The following is a 20,833-nucleotide window of genomic DNA, read 5'->3' as shown; positions in this document are numbered from 1 at the left end:
GGACAAATCCACAATCAGAGCCGTAGTAACGGTCCAGGGTCAGTGAGCCCACACGGAGAGTAGCAGGATACATGATAAAAACATGGCATTAAAACATGGACTGCTATCCCTCTCCCTCCACTTCATCTCTCTCTTCACTCTTCCTCCACTCCATCCTCGCTTTGTGGCAGGTTATCAGCAGGCAGGTGTCTTCCTCACTCCCTGAGAAGGTTTTACATGATTTGTGATGTTTAACTTCCTTTTCCCTTTTGTAGTATCACACCTAAACATAAAACTATTCTCGGCTCACGCTAACAGCGACCATGTTCAGGCTAACCCTAGCTCACCTCAGCGGGGAAGCTAGGTAATGGTAGCTACATGAATTTAGTTTCCCCCTTTCCTCTGGCGTCACTGTTGGTCTGTTTTCTGTTTTGGTGTTATTATTACATGTTCTTCTTCTTTAAGTGATAAAATGTGAATTATGTATCACCACTAATAAAGTCTTAATGATCTCCCAAACAGGGCATTTATTTATTAAAAATCAATCTATACCAAGTCTTCACTTAAGAGAGAGGCAGCACCGTGCATTTACGGGTGTTAAGAAAGTGTAAAATTTCTGCTTTATTTAATTGAATCATCACACGATTTACACTGGATGAATAACTGTAAAAGACGTTTATGTAATGGTCTGTAGGCTACTGTTTTGTTGTATTTGGGTGGCGAATGTACCTTCGGAATTATCGTAAATAATTATTAATGATTATTATTCCATTAGGTGAAACACTGAGAAGCTTGGTTATATATTATTATTATTATTAGTAGTAGTAGTAGTAGTAGTAGTAGTGTGTTGTTATTATTATTAGTAGTAGTAGTAGATAATAATAATACACTACTACTAATTATTATTATTATTATTATTAGTAGTAGTAGTAGTAGTAGTAGTAGTAGCAGCAGCAGCAATCTGTTTAAAGTTGTTTATTTAAACAATTGTTTTTAGCAAAAAGAGTTCTTTGGCTAGATATGCATGATATAGAGAAGCCTTTTTAAAAGAAAGGTTTTTATTAGAAACATTAGGATTTGATGTGTGATCAACTAAACACGACGAGCACAGCAGTTCGACATACTGCGGTTTATCAGCCGCTTCACTAGTGTTCCCTCTGAGTGTGAGGAAATGTCGGGACAGCGGCTGTTAATTCAACACAATGATGAAGTAAGAAATAAACGTTTTTTCAAGAATATAGAGGAAAAGGCGAACGAATCTTAAAAATGCTGTGGGTTTCCTCAGCCCGGATGAACGTTAATTTGAGGAACAACATCAGAACAAAAAGAACCGTCATCAGAGTTTAGCATTTAAACATCTATGTTCAAAACAAGCTCGCTTTGTGCTATCAGGCCTTTCTCTCGTAATACTCATCACCTGATGCTTTGTTGCAGAAATTTGTTTAGGAGTGTTCGCCACCACGTTCCAGATATGCGGCCAGGGGAGTAGCTTTAATCCAGCAGCGGACATCTGCCAGTTACCTGTAATGGCCACACGGTGGCGCCTACGGTCCGCTAAGAGCAGAAATCCGACTCTGTTGTCTTATCTGATTTTACGATGAGGGTTTTTCACAGGATAGCCATCGTTTGTAGGCTTGCCCCCTGTTGATATTTTAAGCAATCGAAACAACCACTGGTGGATAGTCCTGTACTGTAAATATAGAATTAACCTGAATTAATCTGATTAATTCAGCGTCCAGTGGAAATGTTTTATGTAGGCTTAAAGTACACTGTTAACCGTGGAACATAATAGTGGATATTATGGAATATAATAGTGAATAAACTATATCTATCATATTTAAAGTATATATACGCATAGTTATCATCTATTATAAATGTAGATGTATTTCTTTCAGGTTACATTTACACGAGACTCTTACCTAAGCCATGCGTAAAATTCTCTTTAAAAATTCCCCATAGGAGTTATACTTAAATTATATTTATGTAGTAAAAGTAGACACATGTTGCGTGGGGTTTTTGTTTGTTTTTTCTTCGTTTTTTTCTTCCTTTTTAAGAAAACATTTCACTCCGATGCAACATCTTTAAATTTTTCTGCATGTAGCTCTCCACGTAACAGCATAAGAAATGAATAAACCTTGTGTGTGTACCTGGACCTTCTGAGCACTCGTTGCTTTGATATGCCACGTGCTACTGAAGACAGAAGCTCTTCTGCCCTTCAGACATGCGAACATGAACATGAACATGTAAGGAGAAGAAAAGTCCCCCGGTGAAGATCAAGTCCAGGTGATTCTGAATCACCGCCCAATTCGCATATTTTTAATAAGTGTTCGATCATTTGGGAAAATATCATGTTTTGTCTTTTACTGGTTATTATTAATTTGGAGCAGTGACAAACGTAAGAGGAAATAGAGGCGTTAATATTAGGCCACGGCTACAATATCCAACATAGGTTACTGTACGAAATTCCACCCACTTTCTATACCACAAAATGAAGCTCGACATTTTTCGGTGTTTGTATGCGCTAATCATTTATTCAAACAACTATGCATTGTTATCAACTACCATCTATCAACCGCATTATAAGTACAGATGATTTGTATGATACCGCAGGAGCGTTACGTTTGTTTCCGCGCTGTTCTGCTGCTTAACTTGACATCAAATTGATTCAAACTGTCACGGAAACGCATCTTCAGAAGAACCACGGAAATTGTCAGTCGTGGGGGTGTTGCTCGCTGTCCTGAGATTGCAACTATCATGTCGGTGCAAAGCGATCTGTGGGGGGTAAGCGTCATCGCACGGCAAGTAGTGTTAGAATTTTATAAATGGAAAAAAAAGGTAAAAAAAAAAAACAAACATTTTACTCTGATTAAATATTTCCAAAAAATGAATGTGATGAGAGTTGTTTCATAATATATATATATATATATATATATATATAGAGAGAGAGAGAGAGAGAGAGAGAGAGAGAGAGAGAGAGAGAGAGAGAGAGAGAGAGAGATTGAAAAAGCTGCCCTAAAATGATTTTCATTTTGCGCATAGAAAATAAACAATTCTGTCTTAAGAAATGTCTTAAAAATGGAAAGAGAGAATCAACTCCCAGTAAACATGGGCACTCCAGTGCTATAGCAGGTGTGGACTTTTGCCACTCACTGGTGAATTCCTTTAGAATAAAACGTCTGATTTTCATATTCCAATGTGAAATTAGATTAACTGAATTAGATTCTTATTTTAAGAACTGCAACAATTCTTAAAGCCTCTAGAAATTCTCAGTGCAAGATTTATAACCAGAAGCATTAAGTTTGTGAGCTGCAATCAATTATAAGGTAATAGGCCCCAATAAATCTCCCCATAATTGAGATCAATCCCTCATATCTGCAGGACAAGTTAGGTTTTTAAGACCCAATTAGCTCCTTCTGAGCCACTTTAAGGCAGAGCGATGATAACTGCTGTTTCAGCTCAGAGACAAGAGGAAGAGAGGGTGTGTGTGAGGGAAACCAAGAGCGACAGAGAGAGAGTGTGTGTGTGTGTGAGGGAGAAGAAAAAATGGTGGGGGGGAATGGAGACTATCCAAGAACGAATAAATAAATTCCCTGCTCCCTCACTAATAAATTAATGCCAAACGCACGCAGCTTTAATTTGTGCAACTGATTGCACCTTCCAGGACCAGCCTGGCCTCCCTCTACTTCAGCACTGGATGTTTCTTTAATTATATGTCAAAGGCTAGAAAACCATTAAATGAGCTCCCACACTACACACCTAGGCATGTACACACATACACACTTTCACCAAAAGATTTACTTATCTCTATTGCAAATAAAATAAAAAAAACATTTAATAATTTTTCATACATTCAAATACATAGATATTTTGCTCTGTGATCAGGACAAGGTTTGGTTATTTGAGATAATCCAAGGCAGAGAAACAGGTGGATTAAAGTTTCACCAGAACTACCTCAGACCTGAAGTAACTCACGGACAGCCTCTCCACACTGGTGCCATCACTGCAGTTGTAAACAGTCTGTCATTCCACTGGGCCACGAGGCAATATTGTGGAAAAATACAGCCTCAAGCATGCATTCTGGGAGGTGTGGAATCACACTGTCTGTGCTGAATTTAGAAATCAACAGGCTGTTTTGGCTGAGAGGAAGCCCAGACTACACACAGCAGGAGAGAACAAAACAGCGCCAAACTGCCCGTGTACACACATTCACACCAACAGGGGGTGATGTTGAGTCCAAAACAAGGGGAGGAGCCAAAGGAATCATTTCTTATTCAGAGGATATAGACAAAAAACTGAACAGAAAAACCCTCAACAAACAATGATGTTAACAGCACGAACAGGCTCACCTCACCAATAATGTGAACAGCACGGACAGGCTCATTGCCTTTTCTTGTAATCTTTCTCTTACAGAGACAGTGTGAGCCAGACATCCTGCTTCTGACTGTGTACATTATTGCACAAACGCATCATTTCAGTTTTAGTGCTAAGGCTCAACGCGTGAAGTATTTAGTCAGCCACAAACTTTGTATTAAGTGCACAAAATGAATCAACTCTGCTATGCCAACGTGCATCTCTCAGTAACTGACAGTACACACACTCTAATTTTACAACACCTTGATATTCATGTAGAGGAAAGTAAACACACACACCTTCTTAAAATCATACCCTACACTACCAGCACTCTGGAAATATGTCAGTCCCTTCACATGTCATGTGTCTGCTAGAAATGAGGAGGAATGTTCCCCCTACACTGCCACACTCCCCTTATAGTCCTCACCATCTGCACCTAGGAGAGTCCTGCTTACTGCACACCTGATCTGCATTAAACTGCACCATTCAAGACCAAGCTTCCTCTACCATGCCTGCCACTTAGAAAAGTCTTCAACCACTTCACATGTTTCATTACAAAGTCTTTTTAACAATTTAGAAAGATATGTTGAATTCTGAACACTGACACCATCACCATCTTGAGTTCTGAAGAGTGATCTGGATGGTTTTGCCTTTCAAGGTCTCCAAGGTTGAAAAACTGCAAAAAGATTTTTCTTCTATGCATTTAAAAACAATTTTAAGAAACAACTGGTAGAATTTCCCTTTAGCTACTGTGCAAGCCATGAAAAACATTTTTTTATTGTAGCTAAAATTACAGCATCGTGTTGGCTAATGCTAAATTAGTAATGCAATTCTGCATGCAGGAAAGCAGAGCTAAATGATCTTCAGCATGTGCTTGTGGGGAAAAAGGCTTGTTTCAGCGTATATTTTACTGTCCTTTCATTAGATGGACTAACCTCTAGTCTGTGATGAAGTTAGTCTCAATGAGGGCAGCTAATACTTAAGTTTTTACTCCTCTCTTTCAAAGGCCAACATAGCACATAGTCCTGAACATACTCTCAACATCCTAGTGAAATCTTTGGTGAAATATGCATCGTGTGTTGATACAGATCACACTGCCTTGAGTGATGGTGTCTGGGGTTTCCCATCAGGGGTTTGGAGCAGGACAGTCACTTCCTTTCATGATGCTTTGAATCTGTTATTACTGATCCAAAGTCAGAGTAAGTCAGTACACCTGTCCTGCCCTGAAGAGTCAAGTGTCCTCCCACCATAAAACATCAGAGGTTCCATGGTCTACTTTACACCTCTGGATTTTAGCATCCTTTTCCCTGTGAAAGAGCACCGGCCCACTGCAAACAAAGCTCCACCACACCCCCCACCCCTCCCACCCTCTTCCCGGCCTATCTCCATGGCAACAGGATCGTTCCATGAGCGTCTCAGCTGAGCTCAAACCCCGAGGAGGACTCGATTGCGTAGAGAAGTTTGCTCCTCATCAGATGCTGTTCACAGAACTCGGGAAGCTTCAGCAGGTTCATGCAGGTGCTGGCAGTGGGCAGACGGTCCAGATCACTGCCACCATTGTGGATGCAGAAGGCTGGATACAGCTCCTACAGCACAGGCAGGGGGGCAAGCACAGTCAGTTGGTAAGTTACCTTACCCAACACAGTCATCTTTCTCGATGCAGCTTCACCTTACATAACAACTTTACCTTACCAAACACAGTTTCACCTTAACCAATGCAGCTGGCTTTATCATAAAACCACAGCTATATCAAACACACAGGTTGCTTTTCATGAACTTATAGGTGCTTAGTCATAAACACATTACAAAGATAAAAAGATAAACATAGGACGAACATTTGGTGGTTTACTACTGCTACAGCGGCTCCATTGTAAACCCTCTCTGGCTACAGTGGTTTGCTGCTGTCCACACACCTGAGGGAGTAAAGGTGTGAAAGCAATAGGACAGGGCTCAGGTCTGCTTCCTGGTTCCACCAGCATTCTTGATGTGCAATCCCACCTCTGAGGAGAGTATTACCAACCTAGAAGTGCATTCTGCTGTACACACAGCAGAACAGCTACCCACATGCATGCTGGGATACAGTATGTTGATGTCTGAGCCAGACAAACTGTTGTTCATCACCAAAATTACCAGGAACACCTAATACGCACTGGATGCCACAGTGCCTCCTAGATAGCTACAAATTCTGTCCGAGACGTCGTGCATGCCCGTGAGCTGCGGCAGGGCTCAACCCTCGAGCGAACTCAATTAAACTGATCTGGGGGCTTCGGTTTAACAGCCACATTTTTCTAACAATTAACGTATTAAAGTATCGTTGCTTATTGAGGAAGTGCCAGGACGAAAGCCATCATTTTGAGAAAAGGGTTTTCATCATCATTTTTAAATGGCCTTCCCTGACAGGGTCATTTCTCCCTTAATGAATTCCCGGGTGTTTAACGGCACCTAATTAAGGCGAGCCTGGCTGAAGAGGATAAGAGGGGAGAGGCCATCCTGCTTTAAACAGTCTCCTTGTTTCCACTGCTTCCTCTCTCCCCTCCAGCCCTCCTCTTATCCATCCCTCTCTCCCCTCCAGCCCTCCTCTTATCCCTCTCTCCCCTCCAGCCCTCCTCTTATCCCTCTCTCCCCTCCAGCCCTCCTCTTATCCCTCTCTCCCCTCCAGCCCTCCTCTTATCCATCCCTCTCTCCCCTCCAGCCCTCCTCTTATCCCTCTCTCCCCTCCAGCCCTCCTCTTATCCCTCTCTCCCCTCCAGCCCTCCTCTTATCCCTCTCTCCCCTCCAGCCTTCCTCTTATCCCTCTCTCCCCTCCAGCCTTCCTCTTATCCCTCTCTCCCCTCCAGCCCTCCTCTTATCCCTCTCTCCCCTCCAGCCCTCCTCTTATCCCTCTCTCCCCTCCAGCCCTCCTCTTATCCATCCCTCTCTCCCCTCCAGCCCCCCTCTTATCCATCCCTCTCTCCCCTCCAGCCCTCCTCTTATCCATCCCTCTCTCCCCTCCAGCCCTCCTCTTATCCATCCCTCTCTCCCCTCCAGCCCTCCTCTTATCCCTCTCTCCCCTCCAGCCCTCCTCTTATCCCTCTCTCCCCTCCAGCCCTCCTCTTATCCCTCTCTCCCCTCCAGCCCTCCTCTTATCCCTCTCTCCCCTCCAGCCCTCCTCTTATCCCTCTCTCCCCTCCAGCCCTCCTCTTATCCCTCTCTCCCCTCCAGCCCTCCTCTTATCCATCCCTCTCTCCCCTCCAGCCCTCCTCTTATCCATCCCTCTCTCCCCTCCAGCCCTCCTCTTATCCCTCTCTCCCCTCCAGCCCTCCTCTTATCCATCCCTCTCTCCCCTCCAGCCCTCCTCTTATCCATCCCTCTCTCCCCTCCAGCCCTCCTCTTATCCCTCTCTCCCCTCCAGCCCTCCTCTTATCCCTCTCTCCCCTCCAGCCCTCCTCTTATCCCTCTCTCCCCTCCAGCCCTCCTCTTATCCCTCTCTCCCCTCCAGCCTTCCTCTTATCCCTCTCTCCCCTCCAGCCCTCCTCTTATCCATCCCTCTCTCCCCTCCAGCCCTCCTCTTATCCCTCTCTCCCCTCCAGCCCTCCTCTTATCCCTCTCTCCCCTCCAGCCCTCCTCTTATCCCTCTCTCCCCTCCAGCCCTCCTCTTATCCCTCTCTCCCTCCGCCCACTCAAAGTCAAATTCATTAAACAGCCGGCCTTTTTTTTAAATTTTTTTAACCAGTAAGTCTTACTCCAAAGTTCAGAGAGACAGCACATCTTTTCTCTGGGTAAATACCACCAAAAGACAAAGACAATAGGTAAATAAAGAACAAAAACTTAGTAACTGACAACTGGGCAGTAGGCAGTTATAAATTAAGAAAGAATTTAAGATGAGTGAAATTTGTTCATGCCAAGATTGTTGTAATTGTACAGACAGTGTGCTAAGTGACATGTAAAATAAAACAGAAACTATGGTGTTAAGAGAACCCCTGTCATTTTAAAATCCAAATTTAATGAAAGGAAAAAAAATACTACTACTACTAATAATAATAATAATAGAGGCTATGTTTTCGCATGAAACTGCATTCAGGAATTAATCTATCAGGGATGAAGCAGCTGTTTAACAGTAACTGGTTCAGGTCTGATTTTACAGGCCCTCGTCTCTTAAGCAGGAAGCTATGGTCAAATTATCTCGGCACAGACAGCCTGTCCTGCACAACAGCATGACTCACAGCAAACTACACAGCCCAGATAAGAGTGCTGACAGGTATTATAACAATTTAATGTAGAAATTATTATTCTGAAAACGTGTTCGTTCAGTGGAACTGGCAAGTGCAGATTAGTAATAATCTCTCTCACACACACAAACACACATCCATTCCTGACCACAGTGAAACCACTGATAACTTTACTGAATGAATGGATAACTCCAATAGACCCACTGTGCAGGTGAGACACTGTGTGCAGGTAAGGCAGTGTGTGCATGCATGCATGAACTTTCCCTGACCTGTGCTGTGTGATTCCCAGGGGCTGGATTGTTAACATTTGCACAGCACCTGTGCAGACAGGAACTCTTTTCTGCTCAAACACTAAGGTGCACAGGATCTAAACCGAGTTCTACACAGTCTGCAAAACCGCAATTTTGGTTCAGGTACACCAACAACCCATTTGACTAGAAACATTTATTCATCAGGACGCCCGTTTTGTTTGCAACGTTGACAAAATGCCAAAGTCAGCGTTGTTCCCGTTAGCATGTCCTTTAAGAGCCTCTGCAAACAGCCTCTTTTTTAGCATCTGCAGTCAGTTCTGTCTAAGCACACTTCCTCAACCACACTTCCCAAATGACCAGAGTACTGGCCAGAGGAACTAGGATGTGACCAGCTGGGGTGTGTGTGTGTACGAGAGAGCGAGAGAGACTCACTTTAAAGCCCAGTAGCGGAGGGCGGGAGCAGCTGGTGACAAACTTGAGCAGTTTGCGCTTTTCATCATCACTGAAGCTCTCCACCACCTCCCAGAAGATCTTGATCACCGGGTGAGTAGCCGAGTAGCCGCCTGCACCAAACACATTACATCAGTACTAACATTTAACTGTGATGTCAATAATCAAGGGTGGTATAAGAAGGGGGTGCAGATGTGAAGGTAACAGGTGGACGTGTGTGTGTGTGTGTGTGTGTACGCGTGTGTGCATAGGGGTAACAGGTGGAGGTGTCTGTGGGTGTGCGTATAGGGGTAATAGGTGGAGTGGGTGTGCGCGTGTGTGTAGGGGTGACAGGTGGAGGTGTGTTTTTAATGTAAATCTTCATGACAAAATTGTCCTAACTATGAAAGAAAAATAGGTGTAACCTACCATTCCAGGACAGGCTAATCAAAAAGAGAAATCCCTTTTTATTGGTTAACAGATGGTGTGTAGGGGTAACAGCTGGAAATGTGTGTAAGGTAAGGTAAGATGTACCTGAATAGTTGGTGAATTTCTTCAGATCATCCAGACAGATAGGCACATGGGCACCAGAGATCAAAACCTGAGAAACGTTAACAGTGCAGTGTGAGTGGTATATGGAAGTCTATGTACTACACCAGTGTCGTGTGTGTGTGTGTGTGTGTGTGTGTGTGTGTGTGTGTGTGTGTGTGTGTGTGTGTGTGAGAGAGAGAGAGTGATGTATGGAGGTCTATGTACTACACGAGTGTCATGTGTGTGTGCACGAGAGTGGTGTATGGAGGTCTATGTACTACACCAGTGTCGTGTGTGTGTGTGTGTGTGTGAGAGTGGTATATGGAGGTCTATGTACTACACCGGTGTCGTGTGTGTGTGTGTGTGTGTGTGTGTGTGTGTGTGTGTGTGTGTATGAGTGGTATATGGAGGTCTATGTACTATACCAGTGTCATGTGTGTGCGCGAGAGTGGTGTATGGAGGTCTATGTACTACACCAGTGTCGTGTGTGTGTGTGTGTGTGTGTGTGTGTGTATGAGTGGTATATGGAGGTCTATGTACTATACCAGTGTCATGTGTGTGCGCGAGAGTGGTGTATGGAGGTCTATGTACTACACCAGTGTCGTGTGTGTGTGTGTGTGTGTGTGTGTGTGTGTGTGTGTGTGTGTGTGTGGTATATGGAGGTCTATGTACTACACCAGTGTCATGTGTGTGCGCGAGAGTGGTGTATGGAGGTCTATGTACTACACCAGTGTCGTGTGTGTGTGTGTGGTATATGGAGGTCAACAGGTTAACACCCATTTTTTTTTAATAATGCCTTTTGTAATGTCTGAACAATATATGTGTTTGTGTGTGCATGGCTGTCCATACATCTGTCCATTCATGTCCACGCATATGTATGTCTAACAGTGAGTATGTGTGAGCATGTGTTTGTGTGAGAGAGAGAGAGAGAGAGAGAGAGAGAGAGAGAGAGAGATTGTGTGTCCATGGGTGAGTGTGTGCGTGTGTTCATGCATGAGTGTGTGCGTGTCCACATGTGATTGTGCGTGTGTCCGTGTGTCAATGCATGAGCGTGTGTTCACTCACTCTGCCGCTCAGGGAGCATTTCCTGGATCTCGTTCGTGTGTGTGTTCGCTCACTCTGTGGCTCAGGGAGCATTACCTGGATCTCTTGCTGGTCAAACATGCGTAGCCACTCCAGGTTCACCACGTTGGCCAAGCCTTGCCGGAACGACAGGCAGTGAGCTCGGATCTGTTTGTTCAGACGGTAATCGGCCACTAAATGGATGTAGGCGATCCGGTTTGCCGTGGTTACCGGGATATCCTTCCCACCTGGCTTCAGCTCAACCACCTGGAAAAAAATGAAGGGTAAAAGCAGGTAGGTAGGTAGGTATAGAGAGAGATGGGCAAAGGTAAGACATTCTGCGATATATTTCGTACACCATACTCCTTAAAGACCAGCGATCTGTAAAGACCCTCCATTCAATCCAAAAGTTCTGTTTCAGCTTCCTTGAGGGCTGAACACCTGCTCTAGAGGAGCTGTGGAGGAGTTACGAGGAGCTGTGGAGGAATTATACAGTCATGGCCAAACGTTTTGAGACTAGCACAAATTTTGGTTTTCACAACATTTTCTGCTTCAGTTTTTAATGGTGGCATTTTGCATTAACTCCAGATTGTGAAGAGTGATCAGATGAATTGCAGTCATTCCTTGCCATGAAAATTAATCAGTCACAAAAATAACTGCATTCCAGCCACTGCATTTCAGCCCTGCCACAAAATGGCCTGCTAACATCATTTCAGTGATCTGCTCATTAGCTCAGGAGAAAGTGTTAACGAGGACAAGACAACTGATATCACTGTCATGCTGATTAGAAAAGCAGACTGGTTGATTTAAAACGGTGGTGGTGCGTGAAGTTTTCTTCTGTTAACCATGGTTACCTCCAAGGTAACACGTACCATTATCAATGCATTGCATCAAAAAGGATTCACAGTAAAGGACATTGCTGCTTGTAAGATAGCACCTAAAATCAACCATTTATCAACTCAAGAACTTCAAGGAGAGAGGTTCAATTGCAGTGAAGAAGGCTTCAGGGTGCCCAAGAAAGTCAAGCAAGCACCAGGACCTTCTCATAAAGAGGATACAGCTACAGGATTGGGTTACCACCAGTGCAGAGCTTGCTCAGGAATGGCAGAAGGCAGGTGTGAATGCATCGGCAATTGAGGAGATAGAGGAGCTGTAGGAGATGGTTTCTGAACTGAAATGTTCCTGGCTAATAAAATCAGACAGTTCTGAATGTGAAACGATATTTCTTGTCAATTCAATGTTTTCACTGGTTTTGGAAATACTGTAACTAAATGTGGCCATATTAATAAAGCTACAAACCCCACACTGATCTTAGTAAGACTGGTGTGGGGTTATCAAGTGCTTTCACATGATCATTCTGGAGAAGGGGGGGGGGGGGGGGAGAGAAAGAGGAGACGTGCTCTATCATCTCACTCACTTGAGCAAACCGACCAGAATCTGGATCAATCATTAACACACAAAAGAACTGAAAAAGAAAGCCGGGGGGGGGGGGGGGGGGGGGGGGGGGAGTGATTCAGCACTTCCTAACCTGGGCTTCTCCCAGGTCATTGTTGACGATGGTGAAGTTGAGGCCCAGGTCCTCCACATCTCCCTCGTAGCTCTTGAGGAACAGCAGGTTGCGGTACATCTCTGGGTCCAGAGATGCCAAGTGGTGGATGTCCACATCAGCACTGGTCCCCAGTAGCTTGGAGAGGAAGAAACTAGCAAACGGCAACTCCACCAGCATATTTTCATACAGGGCCTGAGAGAGAGAGGGAAAATATTCATTTATTCATGCACATTTTTTGAATTGCTCTGGCAAAATTATGACAGTCCTGCTCATAAAGCATTATAATTAAAATGAAGCAAGAAAAAGAGATTTGATTACTAACAGCAGAATGAAGTATCTGTATGGTTCTGGGTCACTTGCACAACAAAAGAACTACTTCGTCACTATGGCAACGCAGGCCAACCTAGCTGACCTACAATAGTTACAAATTCAGCTGCTCAGACCTTTACACACTGTACTGTCCTTCACCCGAGACACTGGCAACAGTCACGGCCACTTGAGGTGACTCAGAGACGTAAAGCTAATGTACTGGAACAGCCCTAAAAGGGCCCATCTCAGGACATTAAGGTATACAAGCCTCGTATAAACGATTGCACTCTCCCTCCCAGCCACATCAACTAAATGGATTATAAATTCCCCAAATCTCCATAATGCACACATCTAAAACACACAGGCAGCCCCATAAATCAGGGCATTTTTCTAAACAGGTTAATCTCTTAATTCCAAAAAAAAGGGGGTGGGGAGCATTTTTATGTAAATCAGGGCACTCAGAGGGGCTGTGGGCCCGAACCCCAGACGGCACACAGGCCACAAGGGGGGGGCGCACACGGGCCGGGGTGCGAGGGGGTGCAGTTGGGACTTCTCTCACAGCCTTCTCTTATTTATTACTGTTTACTGCCAGAAATTGTGCCAAAATGACTCAGGATAAAAAGGATTAATGATGGCAGCAGCTTTTAATATCAGTGAGTGCAGTGGCAAAGGTAATTAATGCAAATCGCAGCACCATCAAGAGAGCTGAGACACCGACAAACAGCCGCCTTCTGTTCACTGCCAAATAAATCTGTTAATTTACAACATTAAGAATCAATAAAATATATATTATACTTTATACAACACTGCAGGCATCAGTCATCCACTGACCTTGTGTTCATCCACCTCTGGAGAGTCACTTAGTGAAGTATGAAAGTAAAAAAAAGTAGAAATATAAAAGGAGTAGACCAAAGTAATGAGTTGTAATTATACATCAGAAGTGAAGGAGTTTGGTTAAAGGCTGTTAGCAGCAGTGAGCACACACTCCGACCTTTAGGACAGACACACACACACACACACACACACACACACGTTAAAAAAAGCTCAAGATACAAGTCACAGATATTACAAAGGCTTTTCAAAGATCTTCACTAGAAATATCGATGTGTGAGGGGAGAGTGTGTTCTCATCAGTGTGAGTGATGGTCAAAGCTGATATGTCTGTAAAGCATCCTTGAGTCTGAGAAAGGCGCAATATATAAATGTAACTAATTATAATAGAAAAGCATCCCTCTACAATGACCATATGACACCAAACACACACAGCATGTCCAACACACACACACACACACACACACACACACACACACACACACACACAGCATGTCTAACCTGCTCCACAGATTATGACACTGCTGACCTTAGGAACCACACAAATACAAATTCACAATTATGCAAATTGGCCTTATTTAAACACAAAGGTTGGGTGAGGGGTGCAACTCCACTGTGTGAGGGGAGAGGGTGTTGGGTGAGGGGTGAAACTCCACTGGGCTGCCTTGGTGTACATATGATCACTATTGGTTTATGCTGTAATCACCATTTTTAGAAGTGAACAGGGCTATGACGCTATCCTTTAGTCAGTTAGCGCCCTGTACAGACTTAATAAATGTGTCCCTTGAGGGTATTGACAGCTGTAATTCAGTAAGTAGTTCAAATACTTTAGTTGTGTCAATCATAGCCTAAATGTGACCATCACATTAACCTCAGGAATGCTAAAAGATCTTAATAATGAATTAGTATAATGAACGTAGCTGTATGTTTCTGATCCACACAGCAACAGTGATGTAACTAATCTATATCAGGTGCTTTTATAAACGCACTAAGCAAATATCAATAGCGCACTCCCCCTGTCACACAATAGTGTATTTATGGACAGAGAAAGAGGGTTAATTGAAAGTCAAATTCGAATTAATCTCCCCACTTTAATTGCCTGAGCCATTAGTGGGGAACAGGGCACAAAGTGAATGAACTGAGAAGGGGGGAGGGGCCCATTTCTCACCTTAAGAACTCAGCCATGGTCTCTTCTCTGGTGTGTGTGTTACAGCTCTCTAATAAGTGGCTTGAATCGTCTTGCTGGGAACGGCGCTGATGTTTGTGACCGTAAAACAGATCAAAACTCTATTACCGGCAAGCAGGGTTGGGGTTATTTATGATGCTGGCTGATTTAGCACACTGGGGGCAGTAGCTCTGTGTACACAAACATGGCTGGGGAAGCTAATGGGGGTGGGGCTAACATTGGGGGTGGAGTTAATGGGGGCGGAGCAGGGGAGCAGAGTGCTTGTGAGGTAATCTCCACCTCGCTGAAGGCCTCAGTGCCTCTGCATAAACAACCCGGACCAGACGCATTAAAGAAACTTGAAAAATGTCACCATCATAAATCAGAGCTTTTGGATGGCACGGAGACAACAAGGAGATGTTCATATAAACACACCAGCCCGACAGAGGACGCGTTCATATGAACACACCAGTCCAACAGAGGACACATTCATATGAACACACCAGCCCTACGTTCATATAAACTGCCTAAGAGCAGAAAGTTCAAGATTCAGATTTCAGGTTGACCGTTCTTCTCCATCTTTTTGAAAGCTGTTACATTTACATTTATGGCATTTAGCAGACGCCCTTATCCAGAGCGACTTACAAAGTGCTTTGTCATTTACTCATAGAACACATCCTATTACAGTACAGTAGGTTAGAGTCCAACATACCAATGAACTAGAACACTGTAGAAATACAGGGATGAATGCTGATACCTAGAGGTACAAAATACACATAAGCACTATAACACACCAAAATAAGTGACAGCAAGCGGAAGTCACTTGCTTGACTTGAGTGATTAGAAAAGTCAGCATTCACTGAACACTGGACAGGGTAGATCAAATAAACAAACTGGATTTTCATCTCTGCTGAGCTCACAGATAAAAGTTTTTGATACAGGCTGCTACTCTAGCTTTTGCACTAATCACCTTTGACCTACACTATCGATCCGAGATCAGCTCATATGTGCTGTGTGAACATGTGGGACTTAAAAATAAAGAAATGAAGAAGGAAAAAGGCGAATGAAGACACTCGTGAAACTACACAGCTGTTGGTTCACACTGTAGAAAAAGCTAAAAGAAGAATGAAAAGATGTGAAAGTGCACACACACAGAGAGAGAGAGAGAGAGAGAGAGAGAGAGAGAGAGAGAGAGAGAGAGAGAGAAACTATATCTAAGAAGCCATTGAAAGCCAGTCTAGACTGAAAACAATATTGACTCTCCTACAATGAAACAATCACTATAGGGTACTGTTGACTGTTCCATCTTTTCTTCATCATTTGCTCATTTCTTGGTTTAATACTGCAATAATAAAGAGCAGACAGCAGGTCAACAGAAGTGTGTGCCTTATCAGCAGCTCAGCAGAGCCCATGATGAGGGGGCTGGGAGCTGAGGTGGGACAGACTAAAATCAAACACTCATCTTACCAGAACCACCTAAGACAAGAAGTCAAATCAAACCACGCCAACATGTCTCACCGTGTATATGGGCGTGACAGTCCCTCCCCCAGCCAGTGATACCTGTATGTGGTCGTTACAGTCCCTCCCCGAGCCAGTCGTACCTTGCCCAGTATCCGACCCAGGAAGTAGTAGTGTCGCGTGAAGCTGCCTCCGACCAGCATCTCAGCCGTAGGACTAGGGTACAGCAGACCCTCGTTGGTGGTTCTGAAGAAGCCCTGGTTGGGGTTAAACCCCGACTTAAGCAGCTCACTCAGGAACTCCCGGAAAATCCCACCGCCATCGATACCGGCCTCGTCAAGGCCGTGGGCGTTAAGCAGGTGTACCCGGATACGCTTCTTCAGATCTGGCTCTGCAAAGATCCCAGGAAGCAGAAAGACATTTAGATTCGGAACACAAACCTCCTTCATTTGCCAAAACATTACTGTGTGTACAGAGAGAAAGAGCAAGAGAGTGAGAGAACAAAGCTGGCTAATGGAATTCTGGACACAACAAGGCCTTTGATTGATCTCTTTCATTGCAGGTAGCTGCAGCATTATAAAGTGTCTACGTTGAATTCAAATACAGATATTAGATTAATTTCCCTCAGACAAAAAGTCAATGAGAAAATTGGCCACTGTTAAATGGGAATAAACAAACACAAATGCTCAAAGTGCCTCGGTAAAAACAAAAAGGCAATCTTTCCACATTAATTAGACATCATAAATCACAAAAATACAATCCATTATAAGCACTGATTTTAAATATATCACATCACTTTACTGAGCCAAATATTGTTTTTTTACACCTTCTTCCCAGAGAAAGTACTGGCCTTGTGGTGTTTAGAAAAAAACATTTGAGTAAAACCTTCAACAAGACAATTTTTGATCATGTTGAACAGAAATTCTTCAACAATAAGGTACACCACCAATAATGGACACCACATCATTCACAATGTGACCATGTGGCACAAAAATCAGCACCAAACACCACACAGATATCCTGAGAAAAGATGTTTCTGTAGTGTTTAAGACACAAGATCCTGGCACTGGCCCCTGATCATGAATAAGGTAGTTGTACCACTCTAGACCAGCTGAAGATCGTGTGTGAGGAAGCCATACCATTCTCGGGGGACAATTTGTCGTAGGCGTCCTCATAGATGTAGTTGCGTCGGATGGTGATGTTGATGCCGTCCAGGAAAGGGCCATCTCCCTGTATGTCTCGCTTGTCAGCATAGATCAACCTCTGGAAGATCTATTGAAGTCACAGGAACAGAAATCCAGACAGACAAAGTCATGGCAACATGGCAGAAGGCTGAAGAAAGCATCTAGCTGGAGGAACCCTATGAGCTGTTTAACCACTGAAACACTTCTCGTGCTTAAGACACACACTATAAGCTTACAAACAGTGTTTTATCAACAGGGTCACAAGATGAATCATTAGAATGCTGACCGTTGCTTTATGTGTTAGGAAACTCCACTAGAAATTCAACACACAGGATCCTGTACCTTCACTCTCTCCTCAAAGGGCACAACGAAAGGTAGCTCAGTGAGGATGGCCAGGTGCCTCTCCTCTGATACAGACAGCTGGGGAGGATCCAGCCCAACTGGGGAAGAAATCAACACCTTCTTATTCAAACATGCATTCTTCATTATGAAACTCTTAAACCCTTCAGCCATCCAGCCTTCTGTTTCTTTGGTCACTTCAGGGCAACATCTACCACCCTGCAGAGTATAACTGCAATTTCAATAATAAAAAAATGTAAATTAATAACAACAAAATTAATAATAAAAATTATTATTAACTCTCCCACATGTCCAGGTGAGAGAAACCACACCCACACTCCCAGGTGAGAGTGAGCCCTGCATTGCCCCTACTCCACCCTTTTTGTACTCTCACACCTCCACCCATCTGAGCACTGAGACTTTAATTTGGGTGCATGCAGAGGCAGTGGTGGGGAGGTGGTGTACACAATTCCATCCCACCTGCTCTGTTCATCCATTGTTCTGCTCATGTCTACCACCCCACTGATCAGCTATGAAACCAGTATGCATAGCAACCAATTAAGCCTAAAAGATGCATGGCTGGACACACCCACACAAATTAACGGCAGTTGTTACCACCTGGCAACAATTTCACGCAAATACTGGCCCTCTGAAGAACATTGTACTGTTTAATAAACATGTTTGTTAGGAGAAAAAATATATAAACATATACAAAAAAGTATTACTGTTCATTATATCAGCTGTGGTTGAAAGGATGACTGGGAGGTCATCCAAGCATGTAGGCTCTCGGCGCATACAGACATCTCTATTGAATATCACTGAAGCCTCTCTCTCTCTCTCTCTCTGCCACTCAAGCCTGTCTCTCTCTCTCTCTGCCACTCAAGCCTGTCTCTCTCTCTCTCTCTCTGCCACTCAAGCCTGTCTCTCTCTCTCTGCCACTCAAGCCTGTCTCTCTCTCTCTCTCTCTGCCACTCAAGCCTCTCTCTCTCTCTCTCTGCCACTCAAGCCTCTCTCTCTCTCTCTGCCACTCAAGCCTGTCTCTCTCTCTCTGCCACTCAAGCCTGTCTCTCTCTCTCTGCCACTCAAGCCTGTCTCTCTCTCTCTCTCTCTCTCTCTCTGCCACTCAAGCCTCTCTCTCTCTGCCACTCAAGCCTGTCTCTCTCTCTCTGCCACTCAAGCCTGTCTCTCTCTCTCTCTCTCTCTGCCACTCAAGCCTCTCTCTCTCTGCCACTCAAGCCTGTCTCTCTCTCTCTCTCTCTCTCTGCCACTCAAGCCTCTCTCTCTCTCTGCCACTCAAGCCTGTCTCTCTCTCTCTCTCTCTGCCACTCAAGCCTGTCTCTCTCTCTCTCTCTCTGCCACTCAAGCCTGTCTCTCTCTCTCTCTCGCTCTCTGCCACTCAAGCCTGTCTCTCTCTCTCGCTCTCTGCCACTCAAGCCTGTCTCTCTCTCTCGCTCTGCCACTCAAGCCTGTCTCTCTCTCTCTGCCACTCAAGCCTGTCTCTCTCTCTCGCTCTCTGCCACTCAAGCCTCTCTCTCTCTCTCGCCTCTGCCACTCAAGCCTGTCTCTCTCTCGCTCTCTGCCACTCAAGCCTCTCTCTGCCACTCAAGCCTGTCTCTCTGCCACTCAAGCCTGTCTCTCTGCCACTCAAGCCTGTCTCTCTGCCACTCAAGCCTGTCTCTCTCTCTCTCTCTCTGCCACTCAAGCCTGTCTCTCTCTCTCTGCCACTCAAGCCTGTCTCTCTCTCTCTCTGCCACTCAAGCCTGTCTCTCTCTCTCTCTGCCACTCAAGCCTGTCTCTCTCTCTCTGCCACTCAAGCCTCTCTCTCTCTCTCTCTCTGCCACTCAAGCCTGTCTCTCTCTCTCTGCCACTCAAGCCTGTCTCTCTCTCTCTCTGCCACTCAAGCCTGTCTCTCTGCCACTCAAGCCTGTCTCTCTGCCACTCAAGCCTGTCTCTCTGCCACTCAAGCCTCTCTCTCTCTCTCTCTCTCTCTGCTGCTCAAGCCTCTCTCTCTCTCTCTGCCACTCAAGCCTCTCTCTCTCTCTCTGCCACTCAAGCCTGTCTCTCTCTCTCTCTGCCACTCAAGCCTGTCTCTCTCTCTCTCTCTCTGCCACTCAAGCCTGTCTCTCTCTCTCTCTCTCTGCCACTCAAGCCTGTCTCTCTCTCTCTCTGCCACTCAAGCCTGTCTCTCTCTCTCTCTGCCACTCAAGCCTGTCTCTCTCTCTCTCTGCCACTCAAGCCTGTCTCTCTCTCTCTCTCTGCCACTCAAGCCTGTCTCTCTCTCTCTGCCACTCAAGCCTGTCTCTCTCTCTCTGCCACTCAAGCCTGTCTCTCTCTCTCTGCCACTCAAGCCTGTCTCTGTCTGTCTGTCTCTCTCTCTCTCTCTCTCTCTCTCTCTCAGTTCACCTGTCAGATCCAGCCATTACGGGGAAGTTTGCGTTGGATTAACCCGACGTCCTCGAGACACCTCTAGCAGAGGAGGGGGTAGAAAGTGCCGGAGAGGCAGAGAGGCATCGTTTATTCACCATGCCACTGGTACACCACTATTATTCCGCTCAATTAGTCTCCCCACCCTCCGCATCCACCCTCCCTCTCCTTCTGCAATACAGCCATCAACACGCCATCTCAGGGTGAGAGTTATGGTGTGCTGCGGTCAATACTATGGCCATTCGTCACCAATGCAAACGTCCATTTAGGGTAATGAAAGGGGTTCGGACAAACAGGCGGCCAGATGTGGCCTGCCTTAGGCTAATTGGATTTCTAAACGCATGTGGCACAGAGCACTGCGCAACATGCCGTTATGGGTTAGTGTTCACACCACACACACACACACACACAAGCATTATAAGCACAGTCACACACACAAACACACACGCGCGCACATACATGCGCGCACACACGAAAGCAAACAACATACACGTACAGATATACATGCACACACATTGTGTGCTGTAGTGGGTGGTGTTTCAGTAGTGCTTGGTGTTTCGGTAGTGTTGGTAGTGATGTAGGGGTTGGTGTTTCAGTAGCACAGGACTGTTAATTAATCCCAGGATCCAGATCTCACCATCTAACGTTGACTGAAGAGGTCCAATTCGACCCATTCTTCTAGTCCTCCATACATGTCTAGCAGAGGGAACATACAGCTGGGTCACCTGAATAAACACACACAGACAAGACAAACACACAGACCCA

General features: G+C 44.9%; 1 protein-coding gene across 2 annotated transcripts in view; it reads right to left on the bottom strand.

Annotated features, from left to right (window-relative positions):
• Window positions 1-3,754: 3,754 nt before the first annotated feature.
• ube3c (ubiquitin protein ligase E3C) overlaps window positions 3,755-20,833 on the bottom strand; it is a 37,220-nt gene continuing 20,141 nt past the window's right edge. For both annotated transcript variants that reach the window (XM_027028258.3, XM_081725422.1), the window contains exons 16-24: window positions 20,706-20,793; window positions 17,648-17,745; window positions 17,261-17,393; window positions 16,265-16,512; window positions 12,339-12,551; window positions 10,889-11,077; window positions 9,752-9,818; window positions 9,221-9,351; window positions 3,755-5,915 (exon numbers count right to left, since the gene is read on the bottom strand). In XM_027028258.3, the coding sequence (XP_026884059.2) occupies window positions 5,745-5,915; window positions 9,221-9,351; window positions 9,752-9,818; window positions 10,889-11,077; window positions 12,339-12,551; window positions 16,265-16,512; window positions 17,261-17,393; window positions 17,648-17,745; window positions 20,706-20,793 (1,338 nt within the window). In that variant the 3' untranslated portion in view covers window positions 3,755-5,744. The remainder of the gene's footprint in view (window positions 5,916-9,220; window positions 9,352-9,751; window positions 9,819-10,888; window positions 11,078-12,338; window positions 12,552-16,264; window positions 16,513-17,260; window positions 17,394-17,647; window positions 17,746-20,705; window positions 20,794-20,833) is intronic.

This window comes from Electrophorus electricus, chromosome 13, assembly GCF_041902795.1.
Source record: "Electrophorus electricus isolate QZ-2024a chromosome 13, ASM4190279v1, whole genome shotgun sequence".
Taxonomy (NCBI): domain Eukaryota; kingdom Metazoa; phylum Chordata; class Actinopteri; order Gymnotiformes; family Gymnotidae; genus Electrophorus; species Electrophorus electricus.
The sequence above is the reverse complement of the archived record's forward strand: the minus strand, read 5'-3'. Positions and strand labels throughout refer to the sequence as shown.